This window comes from Neltuma alba, unplaced genomic scaffold, assembly GCF_004799145.2.
Source record: "Neltuma alba isolate B1F8T4 unplaced genomic scaffold, ASM479914v2 tig00012154_pilon, whole genome shotgun sequence".
Taxonomy (NCBI): domain Eukaryota; kingdom Viridiplantae; phylum Streptophyta; class Magnoliopsida; order Fabales; family Fabaceae; genus Neltuma; species Neltuma alba.
Window position 1 is genome coordinate 83,982 of NW_021636702.1, and position 18,999 is coordinate 102,980.

Below are 18,999 nucleotides of genomic sequence, written 5' to 3' on the forward strand. Positions count from 1 at the left end.
AAAGAACCAATACAAAGTTTCATTATTTCTGGACAAGATAACGTATTTTATTGAGTTTTACATCATTTGCATTTTGCAGGTCAACTAAATATGACTGTACTCTCGCATATTCAATATCTTTATAATTATAATTATTCATTATGTTAAGCTTTTATACTTATGCATTTTTTATAATTTAAAATTTTATATTTGATAGGGTTAATATAATCTTCGGTCTCTTAGACTTATCCTTATTTTGGTTTTAGTTTTTTAAATTTTAAATTATAAGTTTTAACCCTTTAAAAGGCAAAATAGTTCAATTTTTTATCAGATTATAAAAAACTAATATTTAAATAAAAAATTGAAGAATCAAAATATATAGTTAAAACTTAAGGAATCAAAACTAAAATGAACGTAAATTTGAAGAATCAAAGTTTGTATTAACTAATTTGGAGGATCAAAGTTTGTATTAACTTTATTAAAATATTAACTAATGATAATCACACTCATGAGAAAAAGAAGGGCACATATATATATATAGAAATTACTAATAAATTCTAATAATAAAAAAACGGTTGTCATTTAAAGGTTGATATGGAATTATTAAAACTTTTTAATAATTATATTTTTACCTGACAATTCAATTATCCCTCGTTTTTAGTAGTTTTTATATTTTATACTGTAAATGGATTTAAATTTAAATGAAAAAATGGTCGTCACTTTAGCTTGTTCGGCGTGACTGCGGAGACTTAACCTTCAACTCGGTTTTTCTTCTCTGCAAGCAAAGCAATCCTCTTTCGAACTTTCCAATATTGCTCTCACTCATGGAGGTTGATTTTAAGGCGTATCAGTTGCGATGTGAACTTAGGGGCCATGAAGACGATGTAAGATCTGCCACCATTCGAATTTTCATCGTTTATCTAGTGATAGGGTGTTCAATTTGGTTTTCGTGGACATTCAGTGGCTTCATTTTAAAGTGATTAGACCTGGCAATTCTATATATTTTTTCTCCTGAAATTGATTCATCCTTGTAAATCAGGTTCGTGGAATTTGCGTGTGTGGCAATGATGGCATTGCATCATCTTCTAGGGACAGAACTGTTAGGTTCTGGACTCCAGACTCTTCGGACCAGCGCAAGTTCTCATGTTCAAAAGTTTTGCTGGGGCATTCGAGTTTTGTTGGACCGTTGGCTTGGATTTCACCGAATGAGGACTATCCAGAGGGTGGGATTGTGTCTGGAGGCATGGACACTCTTGTATTGGTCTGGGATTTGAAGACGGGGGAGAAGGTGCAGACACTCAGGGGTCACCAGTTACAGGTTACTGGCGTTGCATTGGATGATGGGGATATCGTATCATGTTCTGTTGATTGGTGAGTTTTAAATTTGATCCGTTCTTTTCCTTTTGGTTTATGCATCACGTTCCCTATGATGTTGTAGAAGTTAATTGTTTGCATATGGTCGTTTCCTCAGTTGACTGGTAATTGGTTGATTATGATGTTCATATTGGAGGTTGGGGGTAATCAAGTCTGGTAGGTAAATGAAGTGGTTCGCCAGTTTGTTGCATTTAACACTATAAAGATTCCCCGCCCCCCCCCAATTTACGACTTCCGATGACTTTTAGTTTATATAGAGACGTTCCTTTCATGTTCAGATAACTTCAAAACACTTGTGGTTATTTTCGGAAGTTGCATTTCATGTCATCGATATGAGTTACGAAATTTTATGATATTTTCTGTTGAAGTTTGCATTTCAATTAGGCAGCTTTCCTTCAAAGTGTATTTGTTGCTATATTTGCTGCAAAACATTTGGAGAGGATCCATGTACAATCTCACAGGCCTTAAATCCCTAATACGTTATAATTCATAAAGAATCCCTTATAGCCATTATATTATATCCTCATACTATATTATTTATCTATTCTTTTAAGACCAGTGATATCAGGAGAGTAAAATTTTATTTTCCCTGGGTTCCTTAACTAAAAACATATGATGGTTAAAAGATATCCTAGTTTTGGAGCTTTCCCTGTTAAGTGCTTGGGTAACACAGTTATATAATATGTGATAGGAGTGTTGACTCTTCTATCCTGTCCTACGCGTTTTGTGAGAAGCCCAGTGTTAGTTTCTTAGTCGCCCTGTCTCTGGCATGGGAGGAACTGAGGGCTCATGAAGAGAACTTCCTTCAGTTGACAAACTCATACACTAGATTCCAACGATTTTATTCTGGGAAGTTGCTTGTGTAGAAGCCAGTTTCACTAAGCATAGTCCAAGGTCCTGGGAAGGGCACAAATTATCCTTAAAGCTGGTTCCTAGAGTGATCTGTTGCGTTGCTACTCCTTTGTATATCCTATTCTTCTAGTCAGTGAGTTACTTAGTTGTCATCGTCTCACATATTTAGTTTTCCATTTACTCATAGGATAGCAACTAGATTCTCTTTATTCCACTTTTAATTTCAACAACCCAAATTATGCAAATTTACTGCTGGAATCATGTCAGTGGATTTTGGACTAATGTATATGAAAATTTCTTCTCTAGCTCTCTTATCTTCATTTCTCATCCTATGCAGTATGTTGAGACGGTGGAGGAGGGGGCAACCTCTAGAAAATTGGGAGGCTCACAAGGCAGCAATTCAAGCAGTTATAAAGCTGCCATCAGGCGAGCTTGTTACAGGTATCATTAGTTGTTAATTTATTTTTTCAAGACCCTTATCTCATCTATCAGGTTATAGTCATGGTTCTTAGCAAGCTTTAAACTCATGGTGTTTTGAGGTACATGCAGGGGTTCACATCTCATTACATGAAAACTACTTTTCCTCTGATATTATAATCATTACTGAATTATTGAACCAGTCTGGGACTGAAGGTAGTAAAGTAATTTTAACTTATCTTCTGACACGTTCTAGGTTCGAGCGACACAACTTTAAAACTTTGGAGAGGAAAAACTTGTTCACGTACCTTTACTGGACATACAGGTTTGATTTTCTGTTTCTAGACCAATTATACTGTATTATACCAAGTTCTTTATTCTCTATATGAGCATAAAGTTACATGACTTTTAGAAGTGCTTATTCTCTTTTGACATATGTTCAGATACAGTTCGAGGTTTGGCTGTGATGTCTGATCTTGGAATTCTTTCTGCGTCACATGATGGGTAGGTTCACTTCTGCATGAACTCTTCTATTTATGTTGAATATTTGATTCTTTATAAGTATATATTATCTACTGTTGTGCCTGTAGCACATCATTTTAAAATTTTTTAAATGGAGTTTCATTGTTACAGGTCTGTTAGATTATGGGCAGTAAGTGGTGAAGTGCTGATGGAGATGGTTGGTCATACTGCAATTATTTATTCTGTTGATTCACATGCATCAGGACTTATTGTCAGTGGTAGCGAAGATCATCATGCAAAAATATGGAAAGGCAATTGCTTGTGCTTCTTGCTCCTTGTCATAGAGATGTGTCGTTGGAAGATTTGTTGCATGGCTCTTAAGCTTCCTGATTCTTGGATTTTTCTGACTGCATTTCTCTCTCTTTAAATAATTCAGATGGCGTTTGTGTTCAGAGCATAGAACATCCTGGTTGTGTTTGGGATGCCAAATTTCTAGAAAATGGTGATATTGTGACAGCATGTTCTGATGGAGCTGTACGTATTTGGACTGCACATCAAGAAAATGTCGCTGACCCACTTGAGCTTGACTTATACACTTCAGAACTTTCTCAATACAAGTCTAGTAGGTATGACTGTTTGTCAGATGTCCAAATCTGGTTTTGCTAATATTTATCTTTGAGACTAGCATGCCCTTGCAATTGTTAACATGGTATTTCCTATCACATAAGCTGTCCTTGTTTGGCTTTTGATTTTTAAATCATTGAATTATGGAAAATATAAAGTTCTTCTGTCCTTGGCAAATAAATTGGGGACTTCTTCTGATAATGACATGCTTGGATATGCTTTGTCGGGCTTACTCATTAACTTAGCCATATCTGTTTCTTTTTGCCAGAAAGAGGGTTGGAGGACTGAAATTGGAAGAGTTACCGGGTTTGGAGGCATTAAAGATCCCAGGTCTGGTTTTAGTTTTTTCTCCTTTTCCTCCTTTTATGTGTACAAATACAGTTTGTCTGTGTCAGCTGATTGTTTTTGTTTTTAATTTTTTAAGCATACCACATACCATGTTCAGTTCTCAGCATCCTTCTCAGTGGAGGAGGCCAAGATTGTAACATACACCATAGCATCTAACATCTAACAATTTAATAATTTAAGGATTTTATAAATTCAACAATCTTGTAGACCTCAGTTTTAGGACTTAAGTACTGATTTATGATTCTATAGTTTAATTATGATAAAAGAAGAAATTATATTAAGAAAGAGAAGAGATGCCGAGGAGAAAAATTTCCTGGACAAAAACAAGGCATATTTTTTATTCTGTAATTTAAATTGTGCAAATTAAGATGGTGGCCATGGCATTGTTTTTATTTTCACAAACAATAAACTATGTTGAGAGTTTCTTAAACAATCCAGGGTTAGTTTGTACTTCTTTCTCCATTCTAATTATTATGTTCTAATAGTCCTCTGATTCCAAACAGGAACAAGTGATGGCCAGACAAAGGTAGTTAGAGAGGGGGATAATGGGGTGGCATATGGATGGAACATGAGAGAACAGAAGTGGGACAAAGTATTTCCCTCACTTATAATGCCCCTACTTTTGCTTTTGGCTTTCTGATTCTCTTGCCATGTGATTCCCCTGTTCTATTTTCTCAATATGTCTACTCTCTTTTTGTTGTATTATGAAGTGGTTACCTTAATGTAATTACCATTTAGAGATCTGCACTCTTTAACAATTGTTTGGTTATGATTCACATGCCATATAGTAATGATCACATCCTAAGTCTACGATGGAATTATTCACCTAGCTACACTGACAGAACCTTAAATTAGGAAGTCTGTAGAAGGATGAGATAAAGAGATATTTATGGAAAGGCTTAAAATATAAAAGGAAAAGTGAGCACATATTGACATTTTGATAGTTTCAAAACTTTAGGAGAGAAGTAAATAGATTTTAGCATAGTTAAGCTGAAATGAGAAATAAATAAAATTGACATTTATTGTTATATTTCACCTAACCCGCAGGATACTTTAGCCACACACAAATCACAAGTTGCAGTGCCAAATAGAATTAATTTGCAAGGTTTTTCATTTGGGTTTTTATGGGAAAGCATATTTGACATGCACTTATTTGCTGGCTTTAATGGCTTTATTTGTTCCCTTATATTTCTTAGTTAACGGCCATGATTCTTGAGCATTTGGTACACACATTCTTCACAAGAATCACATGGATTTTTTTGTTGGTTAATAGGCTGAAGTTGAATGTTCTTCCTGGTCTACAAGTTTTTATGCTTCTTTTTTTTTCCCAAAAAAAAATTCAAAAAAAAAAAACTATGTTCATGTTTGTTTCCTTCTGAGGATGCTTGACTGAACCTTCTGCGGCCTACATTCTCCTATAAATTTGTAACTTTTGTTTCTGAAATAAAATAAGGAATTTCAAAACGAAATTCTTTGGTTTTTATAGCATAAAATTCTTCTACAGATTGGTGAAGTGGTTGATGGACCAGACAATGCAAATCGTCCTGTCCTTGATGGTGTTCATTATGACCATGGTCAGTTTCCCATTTCTTTTTCTTTCACGTTTGTTGAGGTTTACCTTCTTCACGCTCCTGTCTCAGAACTCACACATCTCTCTCCTCAGTGTTTGATGTGGATATTGGAGATGGTCTTCCTATCCGTAAGCTGCCATACAACCGATCAGGTACCTTTTTTTCCTGCTCATCATGAGGTTTTCACTTCATGTGAACATCAGTATTTTGGTTTGACTATTTAAATATTTTACACTTCATGTGAGAAAGAGAATTACTGTTTGTGTGATCTCTAAAGTGTTTCTGTCTCAAAGGATAACTTTATATCCGTTTGGCTTTTGCAATATCAGTAAAACTACATTATTTATTGATTATAATTTGGTGATTAGTAATGAATTTTTTATGCTACTAGATAATCCATATGATGCTGCTGACAAATGGCTTCTTAAGGAGAATCTTCCTCTGTCCTTCCGTGAGCAAATTGTACAGTTCATACTTCAAAATACTGGACAAAAGGAGATGACTTTTGATGCATCTTTCCGTGATCCCTATACTGGCTGTAAGTATGATATCTCTGCTTAACAAAAGCTGATGTTTATTTAAATCAAATCCCTGTAGTTTAACTTGTTTACTTGATTTTTTATATCCTGTATTCTGTTTCAGCCAGTGCTTACATGCCTGGACAACCTTCATCCTCTGGTAAAATAATTCACCTCACTCAAGGCCCATAATCAATTTTTTGTCTCGGGAATATTGTTTTTCCTGTGCCTTATGACTCAGTTCTCACTTAATTTTTTGTACCTTGCTTGGATGTCAGCTGTTTCTGCAAAACCTACTTTCAAGCATATCCCTAAGGTTTGCTTTCATACAATTTACTTTAGTAGTTATAATTACTTTTAGTCTTTAAAAACAATTTTGTGTACTGTACTATAGCATATTGAGAAAGGAATTTGTGAATTATACACTATGCTAATTCTGTGATCTGTCTTTATGTATAAATTTTTTTCCGCTTCACTACATGGATAACATGTCTCTGGGTATTGCTCATTAGTGAAAGGAAGGACTAATAGATGTTACCCAGCGAGGCCTTAAATTTATTATGCTGTAAATTCATCCCAAGTTCATACTAGATGATGGCTCACTGTTCAGGAATTTTCCTTGATGCTCAACTTGTTTATGCTCTATCATCTGGGTTCATATTGTTAATAGTATTGTTATGATTATTACTAATTGATATATGAAAATAATGAGATGATGACAAACATTACAGTTCAAGTTATCATCTTTATAAATAGTAGCTCTGTATACAAGTATTTTTATCTAGTTAAACAGTGAGTTGTAATAGAGCAGCAAGTCTCTATAAAATTTGCTTGGATCTTTAAGCTATTATATTAATTTTGTATTGTTGTTCGTTATGATTATTTTATTTGATAGACTGGATTTGATAATGCAACTTGTGTTGCTAATTTGATTTTAATTCTTCTTACTTTTTTGCTTCTTCAAGCTAGCTTTTTTGTAATATGAAAGCCGATTTATGGTACCTTTTTTCTTTCAGAAAGGGGTGCTTCTTTTTGATACAGCTCAGTTTGATGGGATCCTTAAAAAGATTACTGAATTTAACAATTCTTTACTCTCCAACCAGGTAATCTTCATGATTAAGCAGTTTGAAAATTTCCCTCAGTTGTTTGTGTTACAAAATGGAGAAAATGTTTTTGTCACTAGGAGGTAGCATATCACAGATATCAAGCCACCTGCTAATATTCAAACTTCAGAATATGTGCTTGCTTCCTGTTTAATTTATTCATGGTCTTTCAAAGTTCAGGATTATAGCTCCTAGGAACAGTCAACTTGTTTTGTCGTCTTTGGAACCGGAAAAGTTAGTCTTCAAATTGAGCACTCTGCTAGATCAATAAACCTGAATATTTTAGCATGCATACTTGAAATCTCATTGCTTGTCATTATTACGGTTGTGATTCTATTCAGAATGCATGAGTTCTCTGAGTAATGCGTTTCTTATGTCAATCTCATACAGGAACAGCAGAAATTGGCTTTGACTGAGCTTGATGTTCCCAGACTGGGGGCCATTGTTAAAATTTTGAAAGATACTTCACATTATCATTCAAGTACATTTGCTGAGGTTGATATAGCCTTGTTGCTGAAATTGCTTAGGTCGTGGCCCATTGCCATGCTATTTCCTGGTGAGTTGATTTAGCTTCTGAAATTTTGCTCTTTTGCCATTCCATTTCATTGAACTTCATAAAAACAGTTTTGTTAACTTCTTTACTGTGCTTATGCAGTTATTGATATTATACGGATGATGGTTCTTCACCCAGATGGGGCCAACCTATTTCTAAAGCATCTGGAAGCTGAAAATGGTGCGTGTTTTACCACTATTTTTTAATATAATAATTTTTGGTTCACGTCTACCTTTACTATGTCAAGAATACATTACTTCTCACAGTTTCTTGTAAAACGCAAACCAATTGTACTGGCCATATTGTATCTATGGTTTATAATTATTTGTGTTTTTGGTGTGTGGAGGCCTCCTAGAGTTTCATAGCTGATTTTCCCCCATCCCTTTCTGTAGAGGTGGAATCTTTGTTAACTTTCTCCTTTTTGGCATCCAGATATATTATTGGAATTAATTAAGAAAGCCACGACAAATCCAACAATTCCTGCAAATCTGTTGACCAGTGTTCGAGCTGTTACTAATCTCTTTAAGAATTCGGCATACCACAGCTGGTTGCAAAAACATCGCAGCATGGTTAGCATCCCCTTCTTGCGATTCTTTTATAACTTAAAAGGACTAGGTAATAATTGCTTGGAAAAATGATGTTAATATATTCGGTTATGTTGTTTTTCTTCTTTGTAACTTTTGCAGCTGTGTGCTTTGTTTAGCATAATTTAATGAAAAAGGTGCATATAATTTGTCTTATGTATGGTGCTGCCTATTCTTCTATTTGAAAATTTTGCTAATTTTTTTATTATTTTATTTATAATGATGTGCATAAGCTTAGTTTCACCATTATTCTTTGGGACAAAGACAATAAAATATTTTAGAAATTGCTAAAGGACAAATTAGTGTGGGTCAATTTAATAATTTCAATTTATGTACCATTTTGGAATTTTCAAAACTTGTAAAATTACACAAATGCCCTTTACTATTTTTTAAAATATTGCCACCTCAGCACTTCTGACTACTAGAGCTCTGACGCCGGCGACCTTGCTGGTGGCCAGCTACCGAAGCTTTGGCGACATGTCACAGGAACTCTAGTCATTGGTTGCCGGAGCTCTGGTGACTCCTCTGTCTTCTGTATTGACTATTTTTTTCAGCTATTGACTACATTTGTTTTTAGAACTCTGATGACTACTCTTGTTTAGCTACTGATTATTTTAGTATTGCGATTGACTACTTTCATTTTAAAAATTTTGGTGACTACTCTTGTTTAGTTATTGACTACTCTAGTTTCACTATTGGCTACTTTTGTTTCACAAATTCAAAAAATGCATTAAGTATTGTTGGAGATCTATTGATTATTTTTTGTTTAGTTATTTACTACTTTTGTGTAGTCAATAGTTATATAAAAGTAGCCACTAGAACTTTGAAAATAAAAGTAGTCAATAGTTAAGCCAGATTAGCCAATAGCTATATGAAAGTAGCCACCGAAATAAAAATATTGTTGTCATTTCACAATATTTTAAAATTTCAAAATAACAAAAGGGTTTGATTTGGGATTTTGAAATTCACCCACCTTAATTTGTTCTTTAGCGTTTTTTAGAGTATTTTAGTGTCTTTTTCCCTTTTTTTTTGGCATGTTTCTGATTAAATTGTGTAATTTACTATATAATTGCAGTTAATTGTTCTGTTCCATCTTTTAACATTTTCTTCCCTTTTTAGTGAAAAGGATTCATTCCAAAGGAATGTTGTGATTTTGTATGTTTTTTTTTTTTTTTCTGTTCCCTGTGATGGGGATACCATAAGTCCATTATTTGTGCTGAATACGCTCGTTGGTTGCAGATTATTGATGCTTTCTCAAGCTGCAGTTCATCAGCAAACAAAAATCTGAAGCTGTCCTACTCTACTTTGCTACTTAAGTAAATATTTTCTTGACTACGCATCATAGAACGTAATTAGAGGTTGCTTATTTTTGCTATAATATACCTTAATACCTTATTCACATTTTTAATGTATATTTCTCATGTCTAGGGTTAAGAAATTTTGCATATACTCCAAATTATAGACAAGCACTCTCTCTGTTCAGGTTCAACCATACTTTGGTGCTTGTTTTGTATTTCTTGAAGTGTGATTGGATAATTTTACTTCTCCTATCTGGAAAAGGGAAGAAGGGAGGGCAATTCTAGGAGCTTGGCCCTCCTCCATGCTTTGCCCTGGTTAACTTGCATAAATGAAGAAGTAGAGACCATGTTTTTTGACATGTTAAGATCTCAGTTTATGTTCCATTATTTCCATCATTGTGGTGATCTGCTCTAAGTATTGTTGTCAATGGCATATAACTGCAAATTGCAATATCATGGTATCTGGCATGGAACCCACCGCTGAAGCAATGTGACGATTTTTTGAATGATGTAAAATTTATTTTATACATCTATAAAAGGTGCATGAGAAGTATGAATATTGCGAAAAAAATTACAAAATTGAAATATATTTCAGCTAAAACTGAAGGCCATTCTTTGGTGGAAAAGGTAAAGAAAAGCGTCTCATGATTTTTAGGTATTCTGTATCGATTTTAAATTATCAATTTTATTCCATAGAGGAGCCAAAACATGCAGCATTGAATCGCCTTTACTCCTTTTAGTCTATCATGTTTTATTTTAACTTAGATGGGTTAAATGACCCTTATGCCTTACATAATCACAGTTTCTATGGCTGACTGTGAAATGTGAAAAAAAAATTAGTTACTTGAACGCTGGTGGATGCCATAGCAATAGGAACATAATTGACTGTTGCCGCAGACAAGATGCAACAGGGCTGACGCACTGTTGGCTACTCTGCTATGGCTGCCATGGTGGCTACCATTGATAACACAGACTTTAAGAATTGCAATCTGAAGGATCAATGATGTTTTAAGCTTGTACTAACCTTTGGTTTCATTTGACAATCACAGTTACGCGGTGCTGTTGATTGAGATGAAAGATCTAGAAGGTCAATCTCAAGTTTTATCCGCATCACTTGAGGTACGTTTGGCACTGTTACCTAGGGAAGATACTCAAATAAAGGAAGAAATCAGACTGTGGAAATGTGTGGTTTTTGACATTTTGTGCATTTCTAGGTCATATAAACTACTAGAGAGACCAATTTAGATGATTTTATTTCTTGTTGTTAGGGTGAGATTTAGGGATAAGGCGCTTAAATGCCTCGGAACTATCCATGAAGGAGCATCCAGTACCTAGAAGTTTTTTTGGCTTTTATATGCCTTAGAAGTTTTATTTTGTATCATTTCTGTCCCAAGTCGTTATTTGCCGTTGAGTTTGACCGTTAAAGCAGATAACAGTCAAACTTAATGGCAGATAATGGTGAGGATATTTTTACTACGAAATAAAACTTTCAGGGTATGTAAGAGCTAAAAAAAAAACTTCCAAGTGCTAGGTACTCTTTCATAGATACTTCCAGGGTATTTAAGCACCTTATCCCGTAAGATTTACTCCTGTACTAACTGATATGCTATTTTCCCCAGATTATAGAAGATGAAAATGTGGATGTTGATTCCAAATTCCGGGCTTTTGTTGCTGTTGGATCACTGGTAAGTTTATGTTTTTCATTTATTGAGTAGATGCAAAGTTGTCATTTATTGTGATGCAAGTGAAGCTTCTTTGCACATTGCAATTCAACTTCACGTCACTGATCTATTGCTTGTACATCACAATTTGTTTCTGTAAAGGGTGCACATGATCAATTAATTTATCACCCATCTACTGTCGATGCTATTAAGTTACGAAGCTAATCTTTTTTTGGGTTAGTGTCTAGGGTGTCATACCCTAATGGGATGGAAGCCCTTGCTTTAAATACACTGGAGTTTCTTAAACAAGGGACTGTTCTTATGTACTATGGTGCATCAATGATACGACAGATTCTTCTGATCTAAAGGAACTGCACCTTGGGCTGGTTTCTTTGTAGATATATTTATATTTACAGCAAAACTAATGGGAAGATGAGTTGCTTTACAAATTGCAATTGATTGTGTGCGCTGAGGGCCCCCCGCCCCCCTGGGGATGCTCTTATTTTCTTGTATAATAGGCTTTGCTCTGTGGCATTCTGCCTGCACTATAATTTCTTCCCGACTCAAACTATGATTGTCAAATCCTGTTGAAACAGATGCTTGAGGGCCTTGTAAAGAAAATAGCACTGGACTTCGATGTTTTGAACATTGCAAAAGCCGCCAAGAACTCGAAGGAAGTTAAAATTGCTGAAGTGGGAGCTGACATCGAGCTACTAGCAAGGAATGGTTGATTCTATTTTCAAGGGTGACCAACCTATTCTCTCCCTCCAAACCGAATATGAGCTATATTGGAAGTCCAACTTACATGTCAAACTTGAATTTTTTATTAATAATCTTCTGCGTGCTTGAGAAAGTACCCATGCAACCAAAACCCTCCTGAATTCATCATACGTGATGGTAATTTGTCCTTTCTTTTTTTGTTAGGATACTCTATTAAGGGTTTTTTTGACTGATGGTCAGTTGGCAATATAGGTGACTAGGGCCTGTGTTTACGTTATTCTGGCTGATGATTATTGTGGGAGTGTTTTGAAGGCTCGTAGAAGCCACGTGCCAAAACCCAGAGGATTCAATGACAATTAAACATCCCTCGCACCCCTGTCGAGAAAACTGCAGAATCTTTGTCCCACAATGGTTACTTTTCCTTGGGCACAAATTCTTGCTCCTACTCTTTGCAAATTCCGATGAGAGATTGCTCTTATTATTCTTTTTTTTTTGTTCCTCCAATAATTGCTCAAGTCGAATCATACACCCAATGGACAATTCCCATGCAGAGGTCACACCATATTTGGTACCATGATGAGTATAATCCGTTCCTGTCAACTTAAAATCGAATGCCATGTGTTGATTGTATTAGGATCCGTCCGTTGGGCTGTTTTACTTTACAAATTACGAGTCACCGTCATTCTTTGTTTTGTGGCTCAGATTTCTTCACTTTTATTTCCTTTCATAATTAATATTGGTTTAACTCACTATCACAAATTAATGCTAGGCAGAACAAATAATAATAGCCCATAGAGTAGCTTGTTTAAGTGAAAATTAAGTATACAAATTTGCATTAAAAAAAGGCCATCAATATTGACCAAGGGGAAAAAAATTAACTTCATAAATCAAGCGAGAAAAAAGTGTTAAGTAAATCAACATCGCAAAAATGTCATAACAACCCCAAATTTACAACTGTAAAGTATACAAATTCGATCCCAGAATTGGGCCAAAAGTCACTTCCACTTGGCGTAGAACTTTTCATCACCCCACATCAACATTCTTTTCAACGGGATCTGCACATTCCTCTGTGCAAGATGTAAATGCCTTGGAATAATCCTCTTCTCCAGACTAAACCCGAAGTACTGAGGAAACACCTTCAATTCTTCCACACTCCGTTTCATATGATTCACTAGATACTCAAATTTTGGCAACATATTATTCTCAAGCCCATATCCAAAAATGGCCGGATCTCTCGCACAAGCATTTGCCGCTTCCTCGTACGAAAAACCTATGCTCTGCAGAAATGTAATCTTCTTCCGAAGCTTCTCCACCCGCGTGTTCAGCAAATGAGCGTTCAAACTGGTGGGCCGGTTCAAATTCTCAACTCCTATTTGGCGAAGAAAGCGCAGGGTAGGTCGAAGACAGAACTCCACGTCCGAGAAGAGGATACTAGGGCACCGGAGGATCAGGGCGTGCGATTCCTCAACAGAGGCGGGAAGCTCATCAGCTAAAAAGTCGAAAACGGGAGCAATGTCAGTGAATTGGAAGGTGTCGGAGAAGATTTGAGGGCAGAGGAAGGCGAGTCTAGGGAAATCGGAGTCGCAGAATCCCTTCGATTTGAGAAAATTGACGGTGACCAGGATGTGATCGACGGCATCGGGGAGGGGGAGCTTGTTGGGTTTGGTTTGGGGTTCAATGACGCCGAGAATTTTAAGGTAGCGGAGGTTTTCACGGTAGGTTGTGCGGAACTTCAGGTAAAAAGTGGTGGATTTAGGATTAGGGTTGGCAGAAAGGGAACGAGAGCGAGAAGGACGAGAGAAAGAAGAAAGCGAAAGAGAACGAAGCATTTTCTGGGTTTGGTGGGCACCGGTGGAAGAGAAGTGGATAACGATAATAACTGATAAATTCTTCAGGAGTGGAAAACCAAAAAGGTCCCACCGAGATTTGAACTCGGGTTACTGGATTCAGAGTCCAATGTCCTGACCACTAGACCATGGGACCTCGTCGTTGGACAGCTGCTGCTTTTTTATTCCATATCAGAGATGTAAAGATTTGGTTCGCTTTGTTAAGAACAGTTTTCGTCCAAAATTTTTCTTACTTAATTTTAAATTAGGATTTGAAATTCTCAATCTTTTTTTTGGGGGGGGGGGGTGTGGGGTTTTTGCTCGACCAATTAGATTCGTTTCATTGGCGTATTATCTTTAAACGTCTTTTGATATAATAAAAATATCTTTTCTTAGGATAAAACTAACCGCTGTGGTCGTTATTCCTCTATCACTGAACTCTCACACACAGTCCTCAGCTTTGTTCGCCTTCAACATTTCCATCGATGAACGCATTGAATAGTCTCATTAAGCCCTCGATTTCACTACTTGACAAATCCCATTTCCTGAAAGGCTCTTTCTTTCACCCCTTCTTCAAATCCAAGCCATTCTCTGACAATACACATATCTTAGGTCTCTATGAACGCGGGACCTTTCTGCTTCCCATCACTTGCACACTCAAGAAGCCTCGAGACCTCAAAAACAAAGCAAAGAGCGTATCGAAGAAGATTGTGTTATCAGAAGAGGTTCCGCCGCCCTTAAGGGAGGACGGAGACGGCCTTCCAGGTGGCGGAAATGGGCCACCTCCGGAAAGCTCAGGGAGTAAAGGCGGTGTTTCTGGGATGGGGAGGCTGCTGATGAAAAGGGTATTGAAGGTTCTGTCTAATTTGCCTTTGGCTATTGGGGAAATGTTCGCCATTGCAGCTTTGATGGCACTGGGTATGCACATTAAGTTTCTCTTCCTTTTTCTACTTTAAGGTGGCTAAATTCAATCAACAACATTTAATCCCTGAAAGACATGTCTTTATGACTTCTCTTCCCTCCATGGTTGGCCCTTCCTATTGGACCAAATTATATAGTTAGTGCTTTGAGGTAATAATATGAAACACCTCTAGTGGGATATAAATTTGAAGGGACTAATCTGTACATTAGAATAAGTTCAATTTAAAAGCGTAAAGAGGTATATTTCTTAAAATTTATGTTTACTTACAAAGATATTTTTAAAATGACATTCGCGTTAATAATTTATAGAACAGTTGCATTAAATAAAAACGAAGTACCTTTGCTGTCAGGAAGAAATAAAGACGGACTTCGTTGAAGGATGAAGATGTCAATTACTTAAAGGCCTACGTAATGGGAAAATTTTAAAAACACTAGGATGCTCCTTTTCCTTGTTAATTAAAAGATATGCACATTCAACTTCGTTTGGAAAGAATGTGCATTATTTTTTGGGAAAAAAATTGTGAATGAACTTGGTGAAAGAAATGTTATTGTGACTTTCGCGTTTGTCAATGTGCTTTACTATTACCAAAGCGACTAATAGGAGTCTTCTGTGATAGGAACCGTTATTGATCAAGGCGAGGCGCCGGATTTCTATTTCCAGAAATTCCCTGAAGATCATCCTGTGCTAGGATTTTTTACTTGGAGATGGGTTCTCACCCTTGGTTTTGATCACATGTTCTCATCGCCTGTATTTCTTGGATTGTTGGTTCTTTTTGGTGCATCCCTTATGGCCTGCACTTATACAACACAGATCCCGCTTGTAAAGGTCGCAAGAAGGTTGGGCCGTGAGTTACAGATTTTACATGTCTGAGATGGGATGTGTGTGTGTGTGTGTGGTTTTTGGTTACTAAAGGTCTAATTTATTTCATAGATGGTCATTTTTTCACTCTGCTGAGACCATCCGTAAGCAGGAATTTTCAGAAATGTTGCCAAGAGCATCAGTCCAAGATGTGGGCACCATACTGATGGGAGCTGGATACGAGGTTATTACTTCAAAACTCTGCAATTTGTTTTTCCCACTAACCTTTACGTCTACTTTGCACTTTTGCCTTGCTCTTAATGATAAAACTGCCTTGTCGGGGTTGATGTCTGTCAAAATCACGTGCAAACATTGAAATTATTTCCTTGTTACCAGCAGAATATACCAAATCCTTTTCCAAGACTTCCTAAATATATTTTCAGGTTCTTAACTAAAGGGTATCCTTCCTTCAAATTTATTATTCCAAGCGTGGCCGGCTAAAACTTTTATGCTTTTAATTGGTTTTCCTTTATTGTGTCATTGAAGCTTAATCTTTGTTAAATAAATGATTGACAGCAGTAAGGAAGATACTTTAGAATTTTCAAAATGAACTCAGTTTAGGGGAAAAATAAGAGGTTCCGATTCAATTTTAGATGCCCCAAGACAAGTGGTGAAGTGATTTGCTATTGACCGAGGAATAATAATTCTTAGTTACCAGCCAACTATAAACTTGAATATCTTTCTCCCCATCTGAACTGGACTACTTTTGATATTGGATTAAAGGTATTCTTGAAAGGCCCCTCTCTATATGCTTTTAGGGGGCTTGCTGGTCGGCTGGCCCCCATTGGCGTACATTTAGCAATGCTGTTCATAATGGCTGGAGGAACGCTCAGTGCAACTGGGAGCTTTAGAGGTTCAGTCACAGTGCCCCAGGGATTGAACTTTGTTGTGGGAGATGTTCTGGGTCCATCTGGGTTTCTCTCTTCTCCCACAGAAGCCTTCAATACAGAAGTTCATGTTAACAAATTCTACATGGATTACTATGATAGTGGAGAGGTAAATCTTGGTTTCTAAGAACTTTCTTATAATTATAATTATTTTTTTTTATCTGGAAGAAACCTTATTGTGATGAGCAACATTTTATATTACAGTGGTGGGCTTGCAAAATTCTTATCTGATTACTATCAGTCTTATAGTGAATATGAAATTCTCAGTTTTACTTGCTTGAACTGGCTGCTTAATTTGTTATTTACATTTTGGTTTGTTACAGGTTTCACAGTTCCACACTGACCTTTCTCTCTTTGACATAAATGGGAAGGAAGTATTGCGGAAAACAATTAGTGTAAATGATCCTTTAAGATATGCTGGCATCACTATATACCAAACGGATTGGAGTTTTTCAGCACTGCAAATTCTGAAGGACAACGAAGGACCTTATAACTTGGCTATGGCGCCTCTACAGATCAACGGAGATAAGAAACTGTATGGTACCTTTTTACCAGTCGGTGATGTTAACTCACCTGATGTGAAGGGAATGTAAGTATTTGAGTTGTAGCTATATAGTTTTTTATATCTTTACCTTTTATTGTAGATATCAGATAAGGCTTCTCTAAATCTTCGGTTATGCATGATAATATGAAAAGTTGTACCAACACTAAGGTATTACTTTCAGTGTTTGCAAGCTTAAGGGCACGTTCCTTCCAATTATTTTTTTAATTTCCATTTTAATTTACAAGCAAGGAAGATGGCATGTAAATTCTGAGAACAGGAAAAACTCTCTCTCTCTCTCTCTCTCTCTCTCATATACGCATACATAAATATCATCTAGAAATTAATCGTGAACATACTAGTGTTGTAAACAGTGATAAAGGCGAGTAGTCGCTATGAGTTTCTTGTGGACCACTGTAAGAGGCCTAAACTTCGTAGGTCTTTCTAGCATGAATTGTATCTTGATATTTTCCCCCATTGCTTCTGCTTCTTCTGCCAAATTTCAGATCTATGCTTGCTCGTGATCTACAATCAATTGTCCTTTACGATAAAGAAGGAAAATTTGCAGGAGTTAGACGTCCTAATTCGAAGCTCCCAATCAACATCGATGGCACAGAAATTGTTGTTGTTGATGCAATAGGAAGTAGTGGCTTGAACTTAAAGGTGCTGCCTCAAATTTTAGCTGCTCCAAACTATTTAATTCTCCCTTAGCTCTAAAGGATTTATTTCTGTGAACATTACTGTTGCAGACTGATCCTGGCGTACCGATTGTATATGCTGGATTTGGCGCTCTGATGCTCACCACCTGCATCAGCTATTTATCTCACTCCCAGGTGAAATTTCTGCAAAAGATTTTCATGCATGAATTTTTAAGTGATTTGAGTGATGTTAGATGAAGTTTCAGATATGGGCCCAAAATAAAAAATAAAAAAGGGATTTCAGACATATAATATTTTAGTGTCACAGCTCTAGAAAGCCATTATTTCCTTTTCTTTTTAAAACCCTCCAGTTAAAGATAATATTTCTTAAAACCCTCACAGGATATTAAAATCTTCCAGTCAAAGCGTCTTCTTTCTGCAAGCAAGAAAATATTAATGTGAATTTTTGTTGGGGTTCCAATATTGATGTCATTTTCAATGCAGCAATTGCTTTGAACAAATGACATGAAATATATTATAAAAATGGCAAATCCTTGAAATTCGTAATGTATGACTTGACCCCAAAAAAAATTTGGCAACTAACGTTTGCTTAGTTGCTTCTTAACTGAGTTTCCATCATGTGCATATGAGTTAATATTGAACCGTTTGCTTGATTCTTTGGTCAATTCAAAGATATGGGCACTACAAGATGGGACCACAGTGATTATTGGAGGGAAGACAAACAGAGCAAAGGCCGAATTCCCAGAGGAGATGAACAGCTTGCTTGATAAGATTCCTGAAATTGTTGAATCTTCTGTGTCTGAGCAAGCTGATGCCATTAGTGGCTAGCTTATAGCTTTTGAAAAGTCGAGGATTGGAAGAAATAGCCATTTCATTTGAATCATAGCAATTTATGCGGATCACATAACAAAGATGGAGTCCAGGGCACTCTGATTTTCAAATAGAGATTGAACTCCTTCCATGAGTTGCTCAAGCATTCTTGGCTAATCAGCCAAACATATATATGCTATCGCTGATACGCGTTCAGGATATATTTTCAATTTTGTTGTTGTATAGTGCAAAATATTTAAGCTCAGTTGGCTTATGTTAATTCATTATGGGGAAGTAAGACAGATATATTTGAATCATATGTTTTTTGGCTGCGCAGACTGATTTCTTGATGAATATAAGATTGTTCTTTGTATTCTATTTGCTTCCCTTTGGTGTCATTTATTCAATTTTTTCTTCCCTAGTAAGGAAAGA

General features: G+C 36.3%; 3 protein-coding genes and 1 non-coding gene across 5 annotated transcripts; 2 read left to right on the plus strand and 2 right to left on the minus strand.

The window, feature by feature from the left end:
- Positions 1-720: 720 nt before the first annotated feature.
- On the plus strand, positions 721-12,746 carry LOC114723756 (phospholipase A-2-activating protein). 2 transcript variants are annotated; one of them, XM_028909988.1, is made up of 23 exons: positions 721-863; positions 1,019-1,350; positions 2,543-2,646; positions 2,879-2,947; positions 3,066-3,126; positions 3,256-3,395; positions 3,521-3,710; positions 3,977-4,038; positions 4,560-4,648; positions 5,561-5,630; positions 5,720-5,779; positions 6,019-6,165; positions 6,270-6,305; positions 6,424-6,461; positions 7,162-7,248; positions 7,639-7,804; positions 7,904-7,981; positions 8,234-8,370; positions 9,625-9,701; positions 10,733-10,802; positions 11,303-11,368; positions 11,941-12,089; positions 12,269-12,733. In XM_028909988.1, exons 1-22 carry the CDS (start codon positions 804-806, stop codon positions 12,073-12,075), a joined length of 2,274 nt encoding a protein of 757 aa, XP_028765821.1. In that variant the 5' UTR covers positions 721-803; the 3' UTR covers positions 12,076-12,089; positions 12,269-12,733. The 2 variants fall into 2 exon arrangements, with proteins under 2 accessions (XP_028765821.1, XP_028765820.1); XM_028909987.1 differs by having other exon boundaries at positions 11,941-12,746.
- Positions 12,747-12,849: 103 nt separating this feature from the next.
- On the minus strand, positions 12,850-14,021 carry LOC114723820 (transcription termination factor MTEF1, chloroplastic). Its single transcript, XM_028910064.1, has one exon. It carries the CDS (start codon positions 13,891-13,893, stop codon positions 13,060-13,062), a length of 834 nt encoding a protein of 277 aa, XP_028765897.1. The 5' UTR covers positions 13,894-14,021; the 3' UTR covers positions 12,850-13,059.
- TRNAQ-CUG (transfer RNA glutamine (anticodon CUG)) lies at positions 13,976-14,047 on the minus strand. Its single transcript has one exon. It is a non-coding gene; the product is annotated as a tRNA-Gln (tRNA).
- Positions 14,048-14,312: 265 nt separating this feature from the next.
- LOC114723766 (cytochrome c biogenesis protein CCS1, chloroplastic) lies at positions 14,313-18,952 on the plus strand. Its single transcript, XM_028910004.1, has 8 exons — positions 14,313-14,808; positions 15,429-15,648; positions 15,743-15,854; positions 16,394-16,666; positions 16,881-17,146; positions 17,605-17,761; positions 17,848-17,931; positions 18,430-18,952. The coding sequence occupies exons 1-8, from the start codon at positions 14,376-14,378 to the stop codon at positions 18,583-18,585; spliced, it is 1,701 nt and encodes a 566-aa protein (XP_028765837.1). The 5' UTR covers positions 14,313-14,375; the 3' UTR covers positions 18,586-18,952.
- Positions 18,953-18,999: the final 47 nt, after the last annotated feature.